Source organism: Ostrea edulis, chromosome 1, assembly GCF_947568905.1.
Source record: "Ostrea edulis chromosome 1, xbOstEdul1.1, whole genome shotgun sequence".
Lineage (NCBI taxonomy): Eukaryota > Metazoa > Mollusca > Bivalvia > Ostreida > Ostreidae > Ostrea > Ostrea edulis.
This window is the reverse complement of record NC_079164.1, coordinates 13,119,369-13,138,961: the sequence shown is the minus strand read 5'-3', so window position 1 is coordinate 13,138,961 and position 19,593 is coordinate 13,119,369. Positions and strand designations below refer to the sequence as shown.

General features: G+C 34.1%; 1 protein-coding gene across 4 annotated transcripts in view; it reads left to right on the top strand.

Annotated features, from left to right (window-relative positions):
• Positions 1-19,593, top strand: part of LOC125664023 (metabotropic glutamate receptor 6-like) — a 27,168-nt gene extending 7,575 nt beyond the window's left edge. Inside the window, exons 2-11 of one of the 4 annotated variants that reach the window (XM_048896508.2) lie at positions 1,600-1,704; positions 3,041-3,620; positions 4,076-4,188; positions 7,044-7,237; positions 11,034-11,250; positions 12,494-12,603; positions 14,439-14,609; positions 16,548-16,658; positions 17,249-18,472; positions 18,988-19,593. In XM_048896508.2, the coding sequence (XP_048752465.2) occupies positions 3,150-3,620; positions 4,076-4,188; positions 7,044-7,237; positions 11,034-11,250; positions 12,494-12,603; positions 14,439-14,609; positions 16,548-16,658; positions 17,249-18,472; positions 18,988-19,466 (3,090 nt within the window). In that variant the 5' untranslated portion in view covers positions 1,600-1,704; positions 3,041-3,149 and the 3' untranslated portion in view covers positions 19,467-19,593. The other 3 variants (XM_048896507.2, XM_048896509.2, XM_048896510.2) reach the window with 3 other exon arrangements.

Genomic DNA, 19,593 nt, shown 5'->3' with positions numbered 1-19,593 from the left:
CTGCTTTCTTTTATGTCATCAACATTATTTCGTGAAGAGGAAGTAAGGCTCAGTGAAGAGGAAGTAAGGCTCAGTGAAGAGGAAGTAAGGCTCATTTTCGTGAAAAACATTTCTCATCTTGGATCACCTTAATTTTTTCTAATATCATAAAAAAGATAAATGAATGACATGTATCAACTTTGAAATGATTACATGTGCATCACAATTTACACTAGGAGCTGCTTCATATAGCAGATGGTATTTCTGTTCAGCATGCAAACATTCAGGGGATTATTTTGAAGATCATAATTGTTTTGAATTTGAAAGTAAATGCAGATAAACGCATAAAACATTTTATAGAAAATGACTTGTTTGAGTCACATGGACTTATCTAATATTTAGAAATATTTAATAGAAACGACCTTGACTATCTTTTTAAGAAAGTCAATCTCTACCAACTTTGAAAAAAATGTACACTAAAGTTCAAATTGCCTTACCAAACACTAGCAATTAATACCGAAAAATACAATATTAAAAATGCAATATACAATAAATACAAAAGTGCAATAAAATACAATAGAACGGAAATTGCAGAATATGATTTGCGTGCTTAAAACGTGTTGTATACAAAAATTATTCTAGAATGGTTTGTCCATTGTAAAACAACTTTCGTAAAAAATGTTCAAAGACGTACTATAGAATTTTTTTCTGCATTTGAACCGGCCGCGGTGCTCAGTGGTTAAAATGTCCGCTTTTTTACTGGAAGTTGATGGGTTCGAGTCCTTCTTATACTTTGACCATGTCAAATCTAAATCGTTAAACGTAAGCACCATGCTCGGCGTTCACACGTAACCACTACGAATCTTTCGTGAGACACTTCACCTACCGCTGTACAATTGACGATGCGAGCGCAAAATTCTTAAATAACCACAAAAAATTATTACTGCCATTGATTAATTCTAAAATTTACAAAGATATGGGTAATTTAGAAAAGTTTATGTGCGGAATGAATTATGTTTAGAATTGTCACACGTGTGCATTTAGTTCACTGTGAATTAACACACTTTTCTACTTTTACATTCATGTCGTGCAAGCATAATATTTGTTGTTATCAAAACCATGTCATGTATGACTTAAATTCTCAGTAAATAACAACACAAATGTGTTTACACATTTATATATGAATTTACTTCTACTGATAAACTGTACAGCTTAGGAGTGATAAAGAACTGTAAATATACGGTCATCCTTGTTGGGACGGAGATGAACGGTCATTTATCTCAGTGATAATTGGCACCCCTGAGGGTGGGCGGGGAACTCCAGTGATATGACTCTTGTGTGGCCTCTGACATGAAGCATGCGCAGCCAACATTGGATGAAAAAATGCGTAAATTCATTTTACTGTACAAAGCCTTATAAAAGTTCAAAAAAGCAGTAAGACAATGCAGGAGAACAACTGAATGAATTATACACACCATGCAAGCTGCGACAAGTGCACACTTATCGTAAACACATGTAATTTTATTTCATACTTGACACAATCTTTAAGACGATTATGAACACATGCAGAAGCCGCTTTCCATCCCACTTGACATGAAATGATGATTTGTCTGTTTACAGATAGTGAACTGTATAGTCCCATGATAACGACACGATAACACTCACTTCTCCGCTGTTATACTGACTAAGTCCAGTTTACCTATCAACTCCGATAACGACATCCAGGTAAGATAGCTTAATTAATTAACCCAAGACACCTTAAGGACCTCTATCTATAACGTTTATAAGTGAGTTATTCAGGGAGAAGTTCGTAACAGTGTTAAAAATAGTTCAGAACTATTTTTAAACCATTATGATGTTGTCTATATGCATGGTTTGACAGTTACACAGAACAGGAATTGATACGATCTGTAAAATGGATACCCGGTTAATCACTGATAGCAAGACAGTTTACCTCCTCAGATAATACAAAGACGAAAAAAAGACACTATAAAACAAGATCTTATTGATAGCGAAACCTTAACCCTATCATTCCTAAATAGAAATGGCACTTTTTTTGTCTTATCTTCCTACACTGTATCTTTCAATACCAACTGGGCTGTTGCTCAAGGTGTTCTGGGCCAAAGGTCAATTGCCATCATCCATCACATTTAATTTCCCGAATTGTCAATAAATCTCGACACAGAACGTGTAGGAGTAATTAGTGTTCAATCCAGGATGTTACACCTCTAATTACAAAACGAATTTTATGTTAAACACTCAATAAAGCTTGCATGGAACCCGAACACCCCTTCAATATGAGTTATTTGACATTGATACTAAATTATTTTATAGCTACAACAGAAAATGCTGTTTTTAGAGATATGTCATTGGAATGTCTTAAAAGTATTCCAAAGTAGCGAATAATAGTAATCATGCTAAATGCTACTATCACAGTTAGAATAATATGACAATGTCGATTCTTGTAGAATATAGATCTTGCTGTGCCTTCATCTAAAAAGTGTCATGCCTTTTCAACATCGAGAAGATCTTTATAAGTTGATATCTATATAAATACACTATCAATGTCTTCACATGTACATAAGAATCAAATTGTGAATTACATTACTTCATATTAAATATAGGAATAACAATGAAGCATTTCAAGAACAGCATTTGCTAAAACAAGTTGTTTATATAACAAGGTGAGCATGTCCTTTTAAGGCAATTCGACCAAACATCATTTATCATCAGCCAGATTAGACGTTGTTTTATTCGTATTTTGAGAAGTAAGCATTCGAGTTTTACAATGAATATTGAAACAATATCCGGTTCTAAAATCATTCAATTACATTGCTTTAACGTGACTAAGTGATGAAACATTTTAAGTTGAGTACACTTATAGTGTGAGTAATTCAACACGATGCTCTAACTCTTGGGGGTCACAATTGCTTTTTGTAGGAAACATTTTAAACGCAGTCCTCGTAAACAAGCATGGCGTATTATCTGCATCCACACAAGGACTGCTTAAATTCGTGAAAGTTTCAACTTCCTTCCTTGCTAACGGCTCCGAAATTTACAGATATTGTCTAGCATCATGAACCAGAGTAAAAAGGAAAGCAGAGTACATTCTTCCTTCCTCGTAAAAATCCATGACACGAAGTAATTAGCAGAGACTGTCTCCAAACAAGATGGACGTAAGTAAACCACTATTCGTCGCCTTCCTGTTCACCTATTTTGTCGGACATTGTTGCGGCCAAATTTCTGGAAAGGAAGTACTAATTCCCGGAGACTTCCTCTTGGGAGCACTTTTTCCAATACACTATTCGGAGAGCCGATTCTGCACGTCTCGTATTAACGAACAAGACGGCATTCAGATCCTGGAAGCCGCTGTTTTTGCTCTGAGAGAAGTAAACAGTTACCTGGAGCCCAGTGGATTGTCACTTGGATTATTGGCCAGAGATTCCTGCTATGAAACGAGCATAGCACTGCAGCACGCGCTGGAGTTTGCACAAAGGCGATATAACTCACAACCAATCAGGTTCGAGAACTGCACTTGTACGTCATCACAAGACAACAACGTCATAGGTGTGATTGGCCCTGCTAGAAGTAAGGAGACAGTTGATGTAGCGAAGCTACTCAACTTGTTTAAAGTTCCACAGGTAAGACATTATATAAAATGTAATAAATCATATTGTCGACTGCATTCAATGAACACGGATCTATGCTACAAATATTACATTTATTACCAGAATTTCTAAACCAGGAACGATTTAATTATTTCCTTGCAAATACAACTATAAAAGCATAATGAAAGCTATGAATGTACACTAGGAACCCATATGATTCCACACATTTCAATAGAAATTTATCACGACACATTATGCCATATTGTATGGGTAGCGATATGCATGTTGGTGTTGGTAACGTTTTATTATTTAGAATTTTTCAAGACTTTTACAAAATTTATATATTTTCTCAATGCCAGTTCTTATTGGTGCAATATAAGCTTTCATGTTTAAGGTCCTACAACGTCACTTTTATTCATAGCTATTACTGCGAAAATTATTCTAAAATTCACGCTAAATGTTTGTATAGTCGCTTTGTTTTAAACCAGATAAGTTATTTTGCCACAACACCGGAGCTGAGCGACAACATTACATACAAATACTTCAAACGAACTGTGCCTTCTGATACTTTCCAGACCAAAGCTCTCGTCAGCATACTGAGGTGAGTTAAAAGTAGTTACTGTTTGACAGGGCAATATGACAATGTGGTCATTCATCGTACCGACACAGTCATACGTACAACAGCTCACTTCAAGAGTCAACGGAAACCCCTCGTGATTGAGTCAATGCAATGGCTGTCTAATAACGTCAAACACTGCGACCAGAAGTAAGTCATACTTTTATAAGTGGCAATTGTTCAAACGATATAGTATAATCTTGAATTTGTAGATGAATATTTGTCCATACTTTAAGTCGATTATTCAGACTGAAGTACCCTGGGGAGGTCTGACAAGTAATATAATTGTCTACACTGAGAATACGAGTGTTAGACATACAAGAGTACTGTTACCAAAAAAAAACAACAGCAACAAAACAACAACAAAACAACAACAACAACAACCAGTTGCTATTTGAACTGTAGTTTGTTATTATACTTATGTCCTTTCTATGTATTTTATTCCTAAGGGTTGTTTTAAATTGTTTTATATGTTATTAGGGTAATTATATCATTACATTAGGCGCTATATACATGTATCAATAATGGTAATTATGCATTTTAATTTTGACACTATGAATATTTTATTCACATGTATGTGGACATTGATTTCGTATTATCTTTTCTCTCACATTTGTAAAGCGCTTTAGAGAACTAATGTTGATAGGGCGCTATATGAATCTTTTAATTACAATTACAATTATACGTGGAAACAAACGTTCGTATTCTGAGTATCTGAATGGGAAAGTTTACAACACATACACCACACTTCTAGAGTTATTCAATCTTCAGTTGATCTCTCTAATTTTGCAATATCACATCGAACACTACAGATAATTCGGACATTTAGATTGACGTTGGAAAGTTGCATCCGGTCCATTGAAGCCCACCAGCCGTGTTAAAACATAAAAACCCAATGACCACATATCTCATTTTTCTAAATTTTACTAATCAACATTCTATAAGAAAATTAAGTGCATTAAAGTGAAATGAATAATGGCAGAGAAAAGATAAAAAGTTGTTGGAATGTAATCAACAGTGACAGCAGGCTGTACTTATTTTATTCAATTAAGCTGGAAGTCATTTTGTCTCAAACAAAACTGTCTATTGGTATTTAAAAAGTGCTGCTGACTTGTCAAAACAGTAAGTGTAAATTTTTTTAAAGAGTGATGTACGTAGATGTAGAGTACATAGTATCATAAATAAGTCAGGACATTTTAGTTTGCAACACTTGTCATATACCAGGTAGTATTCTGAGACTATTGCACCATGTACGATTTTACATAGGATACATTGGCTTTGCAATATCCATGTAAATTTTGTTTTACAAAAATGTCAATCCAGGCAATATATACAAAAGCATAGTATGATAATATTCAGTGTTCAAATCGTAAAATATAGATATTTTCCTAGCGGTCCCCTTAACATTGTTGCACACTAAAACGAAAGATTTTGTTACAGCTGCAGCTATGGTCCAGGCGATGAAATGTTGGTTGTTGTTTTTTTGTTTTGTTTTGTTTTTTATAAAATGGCACCCTCCCCGGTGTTGAGGTCGTACATGTAGATAAATACATGTACACTGTATATGTACACGTACAATTTTAGCAACAGATAATATGTACAACCCGTGATTCAGGGTTTTTGATTGGAAGTTGTGAATGCTACAGAGGACTCACACCATGCCAGCATGAGTTTGTGATTTTTGCTTTCAAGGTTTTTCTGGGTGTTGGTCTGTACACTGCGTAAGGAATGACTTGCTGCAGCGAGCAGTTTTGATTTTTTTTTTCGAAATAAGAGGACGCGCAATGTGATGTCCATAAAATTTGAGTGATTGTCATTTCATTGTAATTGGTAGCATTATATGAAGATTAAACTGTTGTCATAGAACTTCTAGGGTGATCCCTACTTATGACCCCATACTAATCCTCGGATTTTATTATCTGAGCAATAGCCATATTTTCTGGGTTAGGAGATTCATAAAAGAGTGTATACATGTATAATTGGACATTAGTGCTGTGACTTCGTAATTTTAAACACAAAATCTAGAGTTTTCTGAATAAGGATACGGGATGTTTAATTCATATATTGAAAACCAAACCTGCATGTTTTTTTTTTTCAAAGTAAACATTAAGATACTTCATATTGAAACCTACTCTAATTCTGCTAAAATTTGAAAGTGCATAAGAATAGAAATCTGAATATATATATATATATATATATATATATATATATATTTAAAAAAATTTAAAAAAATTTATGCATTTATCATCGGTGAATAGGAATGCGAAGCTGAATGGAATTAAAGTAAACATCCCGAACTTGATCTGTAGAATTTTCTACCAATTTCTTTATAACCCTCCTTGGAACATTATCCCCAATCTGATTAAATTTAGATCTTTGATTTGCTCTAATATTACCATTATCACATGCCTTTGTGTAGCGACATGATATTACCGAAGCGGATAAAAAATCTGATATCAGTCAGAACGGACCTACCCCATTCCCCTGGGAATTGAAATTAACTCGATATAATCATACACAAAAATATTTGCTATCTCTAAATATTCAGGCAAAACAAGGACTTCCAAGAATGTTTTAATTTAATGTGTTCAAGATATAGAATATGGGATTTCAATTTTTTTCCCCTAAAACTTGCAACAATGTTGAATGTTTGGTTCATTTTGGATTTAGAAAAGGATTACATGCACAAAAACGGTCATTGTTTGCAATACCTGTAAGTTACTTGAGTCACTCCGATGACCTGTAAGTTACTTGAGTCACTCAGATGACTTGTAAGTTACTTGAGTCACTCCGATGACCTATATGGATATAGCTATTGATACTTTGTGTCTTTTCCATAGCTCTCTAGATTGGAAGTACGTCAATATTATCTATGAGGACAGTAATTATGGAAATGAAGGGTACACTGAGATACGGACAAATGCTGAGGATGCCGGGATATGTTTTGGTTTGGATCAGAAAGTGAAGGAAACAGACAACGAGGACGAATTGAGAAAAGTCGTGGACGATCTGATGAAAAGGACAAACACAAACGGTAAGAGAAGTTTGTAGACGATCTGATGAAAAGGCCACCACAAATGGTGAGAAAAGTTTATAGACGATCTGATGAAAAGAAAAAAAACCACAAAAGGTAAATGAAGATGTAGACCATCTGATGAAAAGAAAAAAAAACCCACAAAAGGTAAATGAAGATGTAGACCATCTGATGAAAAGGAAGAAACCCACAAAAGGTAAGTGAAGATGTAGACCATCTGATGAAAGAAAGAAAAAAGTACAAAAGGTAAGTGAAGATGTAGACCATCTGATGAAAAGGACAAACTTGAAAGGGGAGATGAGTGGTGGGCGGTTCGATAAAAAGATAAACACAAAAGATGCCATAAGTCATACATGATCTCATGGAAAAGAAAACACAAAGTTGAGAGGAACCATTGATGATCCGATGAAAACGAGAAACACAAACGATTGAGTGTTAGAAATTGTTTGATAAAGGCTCGGTAATAAGAGTAAATAGCTCACAAGATCAGAAATACAAGATTTGCGACGAGAAAATATATTACAAGATAAAAAACCACAAAAAATATGTGCGACGAAGAAGTCAGAAAAGTAAAAGATGTGCCAGGAGTATGGCGTGTAAAACGTTGCACTATTATACTAATTTTGTTATTCATATTCGAAAACTTGAAATTTTTATTCTAAAGCATATCATTCATATTCGAAAAGTTGTTATTCATATTCGATAATTTTATCATTCATATTCAAAAACATGTCATTCTTATTCAATAAATTGTTATTCATATTGTAAACTTTTCATTCATATTCAAAAACATGTGATTCATATTCGATAATCTTATCATTCATATTAAAAAAACATTTGATTCATATTCGATAATCATGTCATTTATATTCGATAATTATGTTATTTATATTCGACAATCATGTCATTCATATTCGATAATTTTGCTATTCATATTCAAAAGCATGTAATTCATATTCGATAATCATGTCATTCTTATTCGATAATTTTTTTAATTCTTATTCAATATAATTTGCATTGTGGGTAGTATTATCTGTTTGCAAAGTCTCTGCTCATTGGGTACATGTATGTGAAAACGAAAGTAGATTATGGTGTTACCATATCTGGTGGTAAGTGTACATTCTTTATGTTAGTTAGTGTAATACGATGAACATTTACCAAAAGTTTATCAATCAATAGACATTCATTACCTATGAATGTGCTGCGTACACGTGGTCCAGATATGGTAACACCATAATCTACTTTCGTTTTCACATACATGTACCCAATGAGCAGAGATTTTACAAACAGATAATATTACCCACAATGCAAATTATATTGAATAAGAATTAAAAAATTATCGAATAAGAATGACATGACTATCGAATAAGAATGACATGATAATCGAATATGAATTACATGCTTTAGAATAGGAATAGCAAAATTATCGAATATAAATGACGTGATTGTCGAATATAAATAACATAATTATCGAATATAAATGACATGATTATCGAATATGAATGATAAGATTATCGAATATGAATCACATGTTTTTGAATATGAATGATAAGATTATCGAATATGAATCACATGTTTTTGAATATGAATGATAAGATTATCGAATATGAATCACATGTTTTTGAATATGAATGAAAAGTTTACAATATGAATAACAATTTATTGAATAAGAATGGCATGTTTTTTGAATATCAATAACACGTTTTAGAATAAGAATAACATGTTTTTGAATATGAATGATAAAATTATCAAATATGAATAATAACTTTTCGAATATGAATGATATGCTTTAGAATAAAAATTACAAGTTTTCGAATATGAATAACAAGATTAGTATAATAGTGCAACGTTTTACACGCCATACAGGAGCGGATTCTGTTGATAGATTTTATCTGTATAATCAGGTAAATGAATACAAAATATAGACACTTGTTTTCACCTCTGATGTGTTCAAGAGTCGAGGTTTGCCCTTCTCTTGATTCTTTATAGGATTTATGAAATTGATCACTTTTCATTATATAATACTGATCTCATGAAAAAAGAAATATAAATCGTTGGGGAAAGAGGGTGCAGTGGGAGGGGCGACAGTGGCTGCTTGGATTGATCTTTCAGACCATTCATTGATTAAATGTTATATTTCCACCACAATACCCTGCTACTATTAAAAAACAAGTTGGAGGGCGCACCAGATCAAATTTTGAATGTAATAATAACCAGTTGTGATAATTAAGGAAAACGTACTTTGTCGAAAAAAAAGATAAACAACCTGATATTTTCGACAGAACCCACGAAGGAGTGAATTTTCGCTTCAATCATCAAGATGAAAATTTTAAGGAGATAATGATTTTTGTTTCCAGCAGAACAAAATCACAGCAACGGGATATTTTTAAGACTCTGAATAAGTCTTAATTAGGAAACACAGAATATGACCTAGTGTAACAAACCACATGTAGATCCTACTAATGACATTGATCTAACCTTGACTTAAAAAAAGAACTGCGACAAATTGCTTTATATTTCTAAAAATGTATATATTTCCTAGTGTTTGCATGCAAAATATCTCGGCGCTTCCGAAAATATGAAAAGAATCTATTTTAGGTGCGTGTGCTATTTCAAACTAATAGATATCTTCTGCGGATTTTAGATTATCCGGATAACTTTATAATCTTGTTCAATCATCATTGTTTCTTTTCAAGCATTTTATAGTGATACCATCAGGGAAAAATTTACCATAAACGGAAAACAAACTTGAGGTACATGATTTTACACACCCCATAGATTCAGATTGGTAATTTCACCACTCTTGCGTATTGTAAGGCTATGATGTGGTCGATAATTTACACAAACTATTGATATAAATACGTCCTCTTCCTTGCCTTAATATAAATACACACGGAAGATATTGCATTACCGTACATGTACAATGAAGTGTGTGCAGCCGGACATTTCCTTTTAGATCTACAGCGAATACTTATTCACATCAATAGGAGAGTATTACACACACACACACACACACACACACACACACACACACACACATATATGGCACTTGCATGTAATTCATTTACGTAATTCAAAGTTAAAAGTGGAGTATCTGCTTTTGTATATCATTGTATATAGACATATGGTATACAACTTTACATTGCTGATATTTAGTAAAATGATTTAGCCATGATAAGTTGAAAGTTTGAAACACTTGTTGAAACTTTTCTTTACTTCTACTTTTTTTTCACATTTGTTTTTACATGTACATCTGTAGAGCGCGTTATTCTGGTACATTGGTTATTTATTCAATGAATCGAAAACGTTTCTCATATCATTTCTTACTTAATGAGTATATAATGACACTTTGCGTTGGTTTTCACTTCTAATGATAGCGTAGGGGTCCGTGTTTGCCAAACTCTTGATTTTGTATTCTTTGTAGGAATATTATGAGATTAAGCACTGTTTATTATCCCCACTTTTTCATACGTGCCCTTACATGAATGCAAAAGTCAAGTCGAGTCCAGATGTCAGCTGTGGTTTGAAATCGGCCATAACCATCTGCAAACATGAAGGAAGATTTAAATAAAAGGAGGTTAATGCAATCCAGGAAATGGAATTGTAGCTTCATATACCTATGGATCTGGTACTGTACCGTAATCATGGAAGCCCTGTGTTTGAACCAGACATTCAGTTCGCTTTTGTCAAAGAATAAATTTGTAGAGAAATACGGGCAAAAATGTCTCTTTCTTTATCACAATACATTTGAAGCAATACCTCCAGAATAGCTAATGATATTATTTCATAATTTCAGGAAAAGTGGTAGCCATTCTCTTCATGCAATATGCACTAGCCTACAGAATAATGGAATTGGTAGATGATAATTACAACGGCAACGACATCATTTGGGTCGGAGGTGACGCTTGGATCGGTAGAGAGCCACCTAGTGAACACGATAACGTGATTAAAGGGGCAATAGGTATCAGTCCAGAAACTGCGGTCTACCCAGGATTTGCCCAGTACTTCAAAAAGTAAGAATTATTCATAAAAGATGTGAAGTTTTCTACCGATGATGTAGTTTTGTTTTAATTCAATACAAGTATTTATTGAGATCCATGCCACTAGAATGTACAAGTACAATTCGTACATGACACCAACATTGAAGCTTCATATACATATTAACTGATACATATAAGAGAGAGGGATGGTTAGAGAGAAAGAGGGAAAGAGCAATGCGATGTAATGTTCGGCATCATAGTGTTAGGGCACCGATTTGTCAAACTCGGCGCCACGGCAAATCTAACGGTTAAACATAGGTACTGACTATTCCTTCAACTAGTGTCCGGCAGTAGAAGCGAAAAACATGTATCTTGACATTGTAACATAGGTCCTGTGTCACATTTAATGTTGGTACGTAAAAACGCTCGCTGTTACGTACTTGAGTGGCATGCATAGCTAAAAATTTGTGGTACTTAAGATAAAGTTAGCGACGTCTCTATATGAGTAAAATGTTCTTTAATGTGACCTAAAACAGCATGGATGTACAAACAACCCAAATGGATGTAACGTAAAACAACATGCATGTACAAACCATGCAATCGGAACTCCTCGAATATCTCACACACTCGACATAGTGTATATCGAGTGCGCGAGACATTTGAGAAGTTCCGATTGATGTACAAAGTGCCCAAAGGAATGTGACGTAAAACAGCATGCATGTACAAACAGCCCAAACAACGGTATATGGTGCTGAATGGGGTTCACTGTTCCAAACAATTTACTCTCATATTCTGTTAAGCTATTGTTCATGGAGTCATAATTTCGTCTGTATGTGGTGTGGACATTCCCCACAAAACAAATTCTCCAGGAATGTGAGAGAACGTCTGACTATGAAGAACAGGAACTCTTAAAGACACCACGAGTAGAATGGAATTTCTCCTCCCGAAAATAAGTGATTATATACTATTCTGAAAGTAGATGCTTCATTTGTCAAACTAATGTATAGATGAAAAATCAATATATGACTTTGCTAACAGATGTGCTGGTTTTTCTTCTTACTATGACCGGAATTTGAATTTGAAATGATATAAAAAAAGCTGTAGATATTAACCTTCATGTTACAGTGTATTCCTTGTTTGTTTAATGATACTAATCTTGACCCCGTTCCATTCTCTATTTCAGGCATAATCTGAGTTATAACCACAACCCCTGTTAAGCCTTGTATGTGTAATTATATATGTAGTACTGTTGAGCAAGTTTCACTCTCTATTTTAGGCTTAATCTGAGTTATAACCACAACCCCTGGTTTGGTGAATATTTGATACAGCGGTACAATTGTTCCACGACTGGCAAAAAACCTAACTGTGCTGACCTCAAAATCAATGGTAATTAAGGTATTCCATGTATAATGAAAGGATAATGAACAATTTTGAAGGATTTAGATCAACATAAAACTTTATTGTTAAATAATGATGGAAGTGAAGCAGATGAAATTCACATGACTGGTAAATGATTAGAAGCTGACCTTTTTGCACTTAAGACTTTTTGGAAGAGTTGTCTGCCCTTTGTAAAAATAAGAAAAATCCAATTTTCTAAAAATGTGTGTGGTCAATGATTAATTTTATTTCATATTTTCATAAAAAGAAAGTGTATGTAACTTTTTACCAAGAGATTAGTATGAATATATAATTTGTTTTTAAAATATTGTAATAAAAGATGCTTTTACCATATACTTCAATGTTAAATTCTAGGTGAAATATATCAAGCAGTAAACAAAATTTAGAAAATTCCTACCGTGGGTTATTTTTATTTGATGAACCCTTCAAAATGATACCATGATTACAAATATTCCACCATCCATTTATTAGATATGAAATATGGTCATTATACATTGAATACCTTAAGCACGATGTTTAAAACTTAAATATCCACACCAACGCATGAAATTATTTATAATTCTTGATTTGATAAAATTCCAGTAAATTACGAATTATGAAAACAAACAGAGGAACGTCTATTTTCTAACCTTGAATTAAGCATGTATTTATTTGATAGCTAACCATTACCAGAGAACACATGTCAAAACCAATTCCCGTCAAAACACGTTCCTACTTTGCAATATGACGTCACACAGTTCTTGACTTCTACAGTTATACACGAACAAATCACTGAAATGCCTACTTTTCAGGAAGTTCCTTTTCCAGTAGGACGCGCTCGTGAGCCTGAAAAGGATACTGATGTATTTTGTACATTATGGACATGTGCGACATTTCTGACATTTAAGAAAATAATATTTTTCGTATTGTCGTTATGAAAATTTGTTGTAGGGTTTCCGAAATAGTTTTGTAGTGATATTACAAAACTTTGTATATCGGCTAGGATAGTTCAGTGGTTAGATCACATAACTAATCAATACCCCATTGTTAAAAAAAAAAATTGTCACCTTTGCTACAGTAATGTCCATTTATACAACTTGCTCTAATACATAATAGTTTACTTACACCAACCAAAAGTTATCAATTATGCTAACTTTAAAACAGACATGGTAATATACCCCAAGATCTCTTGTAAAACAGAAATAGAATGCAAGTGAATTGTACTTGGAACGTCACGAAAAGTTAGAAATAATCAGCATTTCGCAAATTCTATGGTCGTTTTGGGTCAAATGCTGTCCGACGTGTTAACTCCGTTTACCTGATCAGGATATAAGGCTCACGGCGGGTGTGATTGGTTGACAGGAGATGCTTACTCCTCCTAGACACCTGATCCCACATCTGGTGTGTCTAGGAGTCCGTGTTTGCCCAAGTATCTATTTTGTTTTGCTTATACAAGTTATGAGATTGATTACTGTTCAATGTCTTCACCTTTCATTGAGAAATGTCTCGTATGTTCTTAAGATTAAAAACATATTTGATCTGTTGTCGAGACATATGGCACATGCTTTTGTACTTTTGTCATTTCAAGAAAACTTGTGTGTCACTGACGTATTTGTGACGTCAAGTATAGTAGAAATCATTTAAGATAAATTTGTGTATCTCACCCGTTTAATAGGAAATGCTTACATACAGTTTTGTTATGTATATAGCTTGAAAGTTTAAATTACCGTTGAAATTAGGGTCAAAGTGGATTATCATTTAACCTAATCCCTTAACGATGTATGTATACATGTATATGAAAGATGAAATAATTTTTTTTTTATTTAGATCAATATCTTTTTCAGATTTCGAGGAATTACTCACAGCTTACAACGTACGTAACGCTGTTTACGCTTTTGGAAGCGCTGTACAGGAGATCCACTCTTCACTTTGTGGAGGAGCTAGGGGTGTGTGTGATGACATGAAATCCAGTCTTACAGGAGAATTGATCCTCGAATATCTTGGAAAAGTTGAAAGTAAGTCAAGATTTTAAGATACTTAAAGCTTACTTTTCTTTGCTGTCGAATTCATACATCATAATACTTTTGTTCTGTGAAAATCTGCGTTCCGAATAATTATATTTTGTATTTTGCTATTTTCATTACATGCCAAAAAAGTCATGGAAGTAAAACTGCAGTGAAATAAATTGATTATAACATTTATCCTAAATTGATATAAAAACGACAAATAAAAAAAAAATAATCAAACATATTCAAAGAAGATAATTTGGAAAGAACTAGAACTGAATTCCAAAACTCTATAGAACGTCATTTCGCATTACTCTTGCCATTAATTATATCATACGATTATGATTAAAACAAGTAATCATATATTATGTTCTGGTAAAGTCTCTCAAAAAGAGCCCTCACTGTTTAAGCTCCAGAACCCTCATTGTTACCGCTCTGAGTGCCATGCATAGGTCAATAGTTGTAGCCCTTCACCTAGAGTTAGTGACGTCACTGTATGGGTGGATAGTTTTCAAATTTTGTGTAGAAAACAATATTCAATCAATTTGCATATGTTCTTCAAATATATTAGGCAAGATATAATTACTTGAAGTTTTTGATATACCATTGCTTTCATTTCTACAACAGAACAATTCAGTCGTCTAAGATTGCTTAACAGATACTCGGTTCATCTTTATACATGAATGACGACGTCACAGTTATTTTTCATATTTTCTACTCGTTTGATTACATTATAGATCTGTGTTTTAATACATTCTCATTCTATTTTTAATCTATATATCCTTGTTTTGTTATACTATGGATTCCTTTGTGACTACAGATCCCTGGTTTGATATATTACTGACCCCTTTGTGACTATAGATCCCTGTTTTATATATACTATAGATCCCTTTTATGACTACATATCCATATTTGATACATCATTGACCCATTTGTGACCACATATCTCTGATTTGATACACTATTGATCCCTTTGTGACTACAGATCCCTGTTTTGATATAATATTGGTCCTTTTGTGACTACAAATCCCTGATTTTATACATCATTGATCTCTTTGTTACTACTGTTCCCTGGTTTGATATATTATGGATCCCTTTTGTGACTGCAGATCCCTGGTTTGATATACTATGAATCCCTTTTGTGACTACAGATCACTGGTTTGATATACTATGGATCCCTTTTGTGACTACAGATCCCTGGTTTGATATACTATGAATCCCTTTTGTGACTACATATCCCTGGTTTGATATACTATGAATCCCTTTTGTGACTACAGATCCCTGGTTTGATATGTAAAACTTATATGGTACCAATTTTGATGCACCAGATGCGCATTTCGACAAATAATGTCTCTTCAGTGATGCTCAACCGAAATGTTTGAAATCCGAAATAACTATGAAGTTTTAGATCTAAATATAGCCAAAAAACAGCATGCCAAACAAATGGAGCCAAATTCGTCCAAGGATAAGAGCTATGCATGAGGGAGATAATCCTTAATTTTGAAATGAATTTCTAAATTTTATAACAGCAATTAAATATACATCTGTATTTTCAAGCTAGTAACGAAGTACTTAGCTACTGGGCTGTAGAGACCCTCGGGGACTAACAATCCACCAGCAGAGGGCTCGACCCATACTATGAATCCCTTTTGTGACTACAGATATATCATTGATCCTTTTGTGATTACAGATCACTGGTTTGATATACTATGAATCCCTTTTGTGACTACAGATCCCTGGTTTGATATACTATGAATCCCTTTTGTGACTACAGATCCCTGGTTTGATATACTATGAATCCATTTTGTGACTACAGATCCCTGGTTTGATATACTATGAATCCCTTTTGTGACTACAGATCACTGGTTTGATATAGTATGAATTCCTTTTGTTACTACCGATCCCTGGTTTGATATATTATTGATCTTTTTGTAACTACTTTTGTAGATCCGTTCAACACAACGTTTCACTTTGTGGATGGGGTGGATGGTCCCGTTAGATACAGCGTTTTACAATACCAGAGGGAAAACGGTTACCGCTGGAAGGAGATCGGAAAATGTAAGATTTTAGTACCATCAGAATGACGTCCATTTGTCTCAATCTTTAGACTACCAAAAGAAAATAAGTTGGCCACACACACACAAAAGAAGAATTTTTATGAATAAAAATTCTACAAGTCGTCAATATTTTCACTGAAGTAATCTTTCGAGATTTACAGGATTTCACCGTTTAGAAGGACTCGTAGATAACCCATTACTAGGAGCGTTTCTCAATAATTTAATATCACTAGATATCATTTTGCAAGGACTGTACAATCGACGGCATCCCATGTGCACAAATTCCTCACTTATTAAACTGATGAGATAGTTTACATGTATATGAAAAGCATCATGCTGAGAGTATATAGTAGAGATTCATTTGTTTGTCAATTGGTTGTGTTGGTCTTGTATTTTATTCGTGCTCTTGCATGTATCTTACGGCCATTTATTGTGGGCACTGTTCATCATCTCGAATCCACTTTTAAAGATGTAGATTATCAATATTTATCTTCTTTAGTAGTGTGCAGTATGTGAGATCAGTAGAAAATGTAAGAGATACATAATAATTTTTATTACAATTCGTTTTTCATTATGAATACTGTATTTTAGATTATGGAAAGAATTTAAAGTGGAATGAATTGAAGAAACCGGACGAGGAAATATCTTTGTGTTCATTACCTTGTAAAAAAGGCGAGATCCGAAGCAGAAGTGAGGTGTGTTGTTGGTCGTGTAAAGCTTGTGCCTACACCGCCATAGTTAATGTCAGTGATCCCTATAACTGTGTGCCCTGTGAATATGGATGGATACCCAATCACGCACAGAACATCTGCGTTGCTATTCTTATCAAGCATCTTACGTATAACAATCCCTATGTTCTGGTGATAGTTGCGTTTTCGTCTCTTGGAATTGTTATATGTTTAATAGTGTCTACTATATTTGTTTACAAACGTTCTACCCCCATAGTGAAGGCTACTGGATTCGAGACGAGCTTAGTGCTGTTAATTGGAATTCTTTTCTCTTACATATCTCCATTCATTCTTGTTAGTGAACCCTCTTTGGCATCATGTGCTTTCTTCAGAATATTTCTTAGTCTCAGTTACACGATGGCGTATTCCTCCATTTTTTCCAAGCTGATAGTCTACAACCGAGCATTTGATGTACAATCTTCAATAAAGACCAAAGCCATCCAGGGGCAGACACTAATGCATAGAAATATGTGTACAATGAAGACTGCCCTCGTGATGTCCCTTACTTTATCCGCTATACATCTTTTAGCGATTGTGTTTTGGATTGCCAGTGACAATCCACCACCAGTTGTATCATACTCTATAAATCCTGAATCTGCCGTCGGAAATCGTTCGTGTGCCGACTTGAGAAACTTTAGCTATTTCGTAAGTCTTGCATGGTCATTCTTGTTGATGGTTGTGTGTTTAGTGTTTGCCATTAAAACAAGAAAACTTCCAGACGGTATGAACGACTCCCATGAAATAATGTACTGTTGCTTCACGTCATTTGTCTTGTGGATTGCGTTTATTCCTCTATATGCCTTCTCCGAAAACAAAGTCGTCAAAGTTATGTCTCTTGCTGTGTCTTTGATCATCCATGGAACTGTGTGCCTGATTTGTCTCTTCATAACTAAAATTTACATTGTAATCTTCCGCCCGGAGAAAAACAACAAGGAAAGAGTAATGAGGAATACCCCAAGTAGAAGTCGAGGTTCATACAGCGGAAGTATCCACGGCAGTCATGCTGGGGAGAAGAGACGGTCGTGTGCGTTGACTTTGGAAGACAGAAACTCAGCTAATTGTTCTAGAAAACCTTCATCTGCATGTGGTAAGTCATCTACATTGCGAGGAAATCTGTACTGTAAATGTTCACTACTTGTAATTAATTTGCTTTTCCAAATATCATACATTTTACTCACAAATATCTTCCATGCTGTACAACAACGTTTACTCAGGGGGTTCTTTTGTTTTCGATTCGTCGGTTTGAGAGTTGTATGAGATCAGTAAAATTCACACGACACTTGAAGTATAGACAGACTGAGTAGTTCATGGCAATCCATTTGCAGAGGGAAAATGATATTGGCAAATATCAGGAAAATATTTCACACACGAATAATGAATAAAAGTTGGTTAACAGTATTTGTAATTCCATCAATAATTCCAACCAAGTAATTATGTCACTATACAATACAAATACGATGTGTACGATTTCATTCTTAAGTGATATACATGTATTTCGTAACCTATTTTGATGATCAAATAATGATATCTACGAATGACACTTATCTATTCATCATAACAACTTAATAATGTCAGAGTCTTTGTTTACCTTCACATTTTCAGTGACCAACGATAACGAAGATGAAGGGGAAGATTACTCCGCGACAACCGGAACTTTACCCTTCCGGAACTCCTCTGTTGTCATCAACAAATCTGAGAAATACTCTGAAAATGTACAAACTGTTCAAGATTCATTGAAGAGAAACAGCGGAGAAAAACTATTAGGGGATATAAAAGACTCTGAAGAAATAGAAACCACTGAAACATTAAATAAAAGCAAAGTTAACGGAGATATTTCAAAATGTAATTCACAATTCGACGTGGAAGAAAGTTCCCCTAAGCATACAAGTAAAGAACTATTTCACAAAAGTATAGGCTTTAATCCCTCCAGTTTTATCAGAAACATAACCTCGAGAAAATTACATAAAGCTCATGTCAGCAGTGAACATATGATAGAAGGAGAAAACCAAGATAACAGATTGGAAAAGTCTGCGAGAAGGTTATCACAATCCTTACCTGATGTTCAAAATCAGAATTCATGATCTCACGATAGATTTTGCACCACGTTTTTTTTATTTTGTAATACTCAAACATTTAAACATATTTATTTCAATCAATGATTGTATTCATTTGATTTTGTTTTACATGTATTAAAATCAACACACAATT